General features: G+C 56.5%; 1 protein-coding gene across 2 annotated transcripts; it reads left to right on the forward strand.

Annotated features, from left to right (window-relative positions):
• The first annotated feature begins 243 nt into the window (after nucleotides 1-243).
• LOC100836725 (xyloglucan endotransglucosylase/hydrolase protein 9) lies at nucleotides 244-2,148 on the forward strand. 2 transcript variants are annotated; one of them, XM_010242171.2, is made up of 3 exons: nucleotides 244-517; nucleotides 632-736; nucleotides 1,206-2,148. In XM_010242171.2, exons 1-3 carry the CDS (start codon nucleotides 337-339, stop codon nucleotides 1,898-1,900), a joined length of 981 nt encoding a protein of 326 aa, XP_010240473.1. In that variant the 5' UTR covers nucleotides 244-336; the 3' UTR covers nucleotides 1,901-2,148. The 2 variants fall into 2 exon arrangements, with proteins under 2 accessions (XP_010240473.1, XP_003580619.1); XM_003580571.3 differs by having other exon boundaries at nucleotides 245-517; nucleotides 632-732.

Raw genomic sequence — 2,148 nt, forward strand, 5'->3', positions numbered from 1 at the left:
GCTAGAGCGAGTAAAAAAGAAGGCTAGCTAGAGGCTAGAGCCGCAGCAGGATTGCAGGAAGATGGGCTCCGCCAATGCCGTAAAAGTTGCCAAGGGAGGCCCACAGGCCCAGCTGGTACGTGGGGTCCGTCCTCGCCCAACGGCTAGCTCGGCTTCCTACGTGGCGCCCTCGTGTCACGTGCCACCCTTCCCCGGCAAGCCAGCTCGCCTAGTCTTCTCCCCGACCTATATAAACACGCCATGGTTCACAGGTTCAGTACCCCACACAGCAAGCAAGCAGGAAACAGCACTAGCAGTAGAGTACAGGAGGAGCGTTTGCGAGTGAGTTTTGCAGCAATGGCGGCGTGGAACGGTGCATTGCTCGCAGCGGCTGTGTTTGCTGTTGTTTTCTCCGCCGGTGTGCCAAGGGCGGCGTTGGCGGCGAGCAAGTTCGACGGCGTGGTGCAGCCGAGCTGGGCCAACGACCACGTGGTGTACGAGGGCGACCTCCTCAAGCTCCGCCTCGACAGCTCCTCCGGTAAGATGATACGACATGAGATGAGATGAGCATCTCGCCTGCATTTGGTTCAGAAACCAATGGAGTTCTTTGTGCTGATGTTTTTGTGTTTTGTTTCTTTTCTCTATGGTTCAGGCGGAGGCTTCGCGTCGAAGAACAAGTTCTTGTACGGCAAGGCGACCGCGGATCTGAAGCTCGTGCCGGGAGACTCCGCGGGCGTCGTCACTGCTTTCTATGTGAGTGAGTGCAGTGCAGGCTTTTGCTCGCTGTTTAACATCGCTATTCTCAGTTGCTCGTGACATTTGATCTGTGAGCTCCTGCATTCATTCTGCATTAGGAAACAAATGCCTGGAATGCGTGGGGTTTCTCGATTTGCATTTTTCTGTGCTCGTTTCCATTTTGGATTACTGTGAATAAAAAATCGGGAGGGGTAGTAAACAAATGTGTGGAATGCCACTGCTGGGACATGCTTGCTATCTCTGTCGGGGTCAGAGGATGCTGCCAAGAGCACATTTACAAAGAACACAGCACGTGAACAAGTGCAGAATGCCGCAGTACACACATTATCTGCAACTTTCTTAAAGGAGCCACTTTTAACCAATCACCCTGAAAGAGTTACCATTCACTAATTACAACTACTTGACGGCATATTTTCACTATTAACCTCGAGTTAAAAGGCCAAAAACTTACTGATGCTGATGATTTGCAGTTGTCGTCGGCGGGGGACAAGCACAACGAGTTCGACTTCGAGTTCCTGGGCAACAGCTCCGGCGAGCCGTACCTGGTGCAGACGAACCTGTACATCGACGGCGTGGGCAATCGGGAGCAGCGCATCGACCTGTGGTTCGACCCCACCGCCGACTTCCACACCTACTCCGTCCTCTGGAACCCCACCCGGGTCGTCTTCCTCGTCGACGACACCCCCATCCGCGTCTACGACAACCGCACCGCCACCAAAGGCCACCACCGCCATCGCCACCCAAACACCACCACCGATTCCAACGCCGTGGTGCCGCAGTTCCCGGGGCCGCAGCCGATGTCCGTGTACAGCTCGATCTGGAACGCGGACGACTGGGCCACCCGGGGCGGGCTGGTGAAGACGGACTGGTCGCACGCGCCGTTCGTGGCCACGTTCCGGGACGTGAGCGTCGACGGGTGCCTTTGGGCGGCCAACGCCAGCGACACGGACGCCGGGGAGATCGCGCGGTGCAGTGCTGGCGGCGGGGCGTGGGGGAAAGAGGCGGAGGAGGCGCAGGAGCTCACGGTGCACCAGAGCCACCAGCTCGTGTGGGCGCGCGCGCACCACCTCGTCTACGACTACTGCGTCGACACGGACCGGTTCCCCGTCCCGGCGCCCGAGTGCAGCCGGTGACCGCTGGTCATCGCCGCCGGATTCTTCAGTAGGAGTGATGGATCGATCGATCCATTTAGCAATGGCTGGTTTCTTCTGCTGCTTCAGTTTAAGTTGCGTTATTAGCTTTCTCTCCCGTCTTTCTCTCCGGTGAAATTCGATCGATCGTTCGTGGTTGCCATGCCTGTGCCGTGGAAGGTGTAATTGTGGTGCAATTTGGAGGTGTCTTTTGTAAAAAGATCGTCTGTGGACTGGAAATGATGTGCTGTCTGTTCTGAAAGTCTGGTTTTCTTCTCTGTCA

Source organism: Brachypodium distachyon, chromosome 5 (genome assembly GCF_000005505.3).
Source record: "Brachypodium distachyon strain Bd21 chromosome 5, Brachypodium_distachyon_v3.0, whole genome shotgun sequence".
Classification (NCBI taxonomy): domain Eukaryota; kingdom Viridiplantae; phylum Streptophyta; class Magnoliopsida; order Poales; family Poaceae; genus Brachypodium; species Brachypodium distachyon.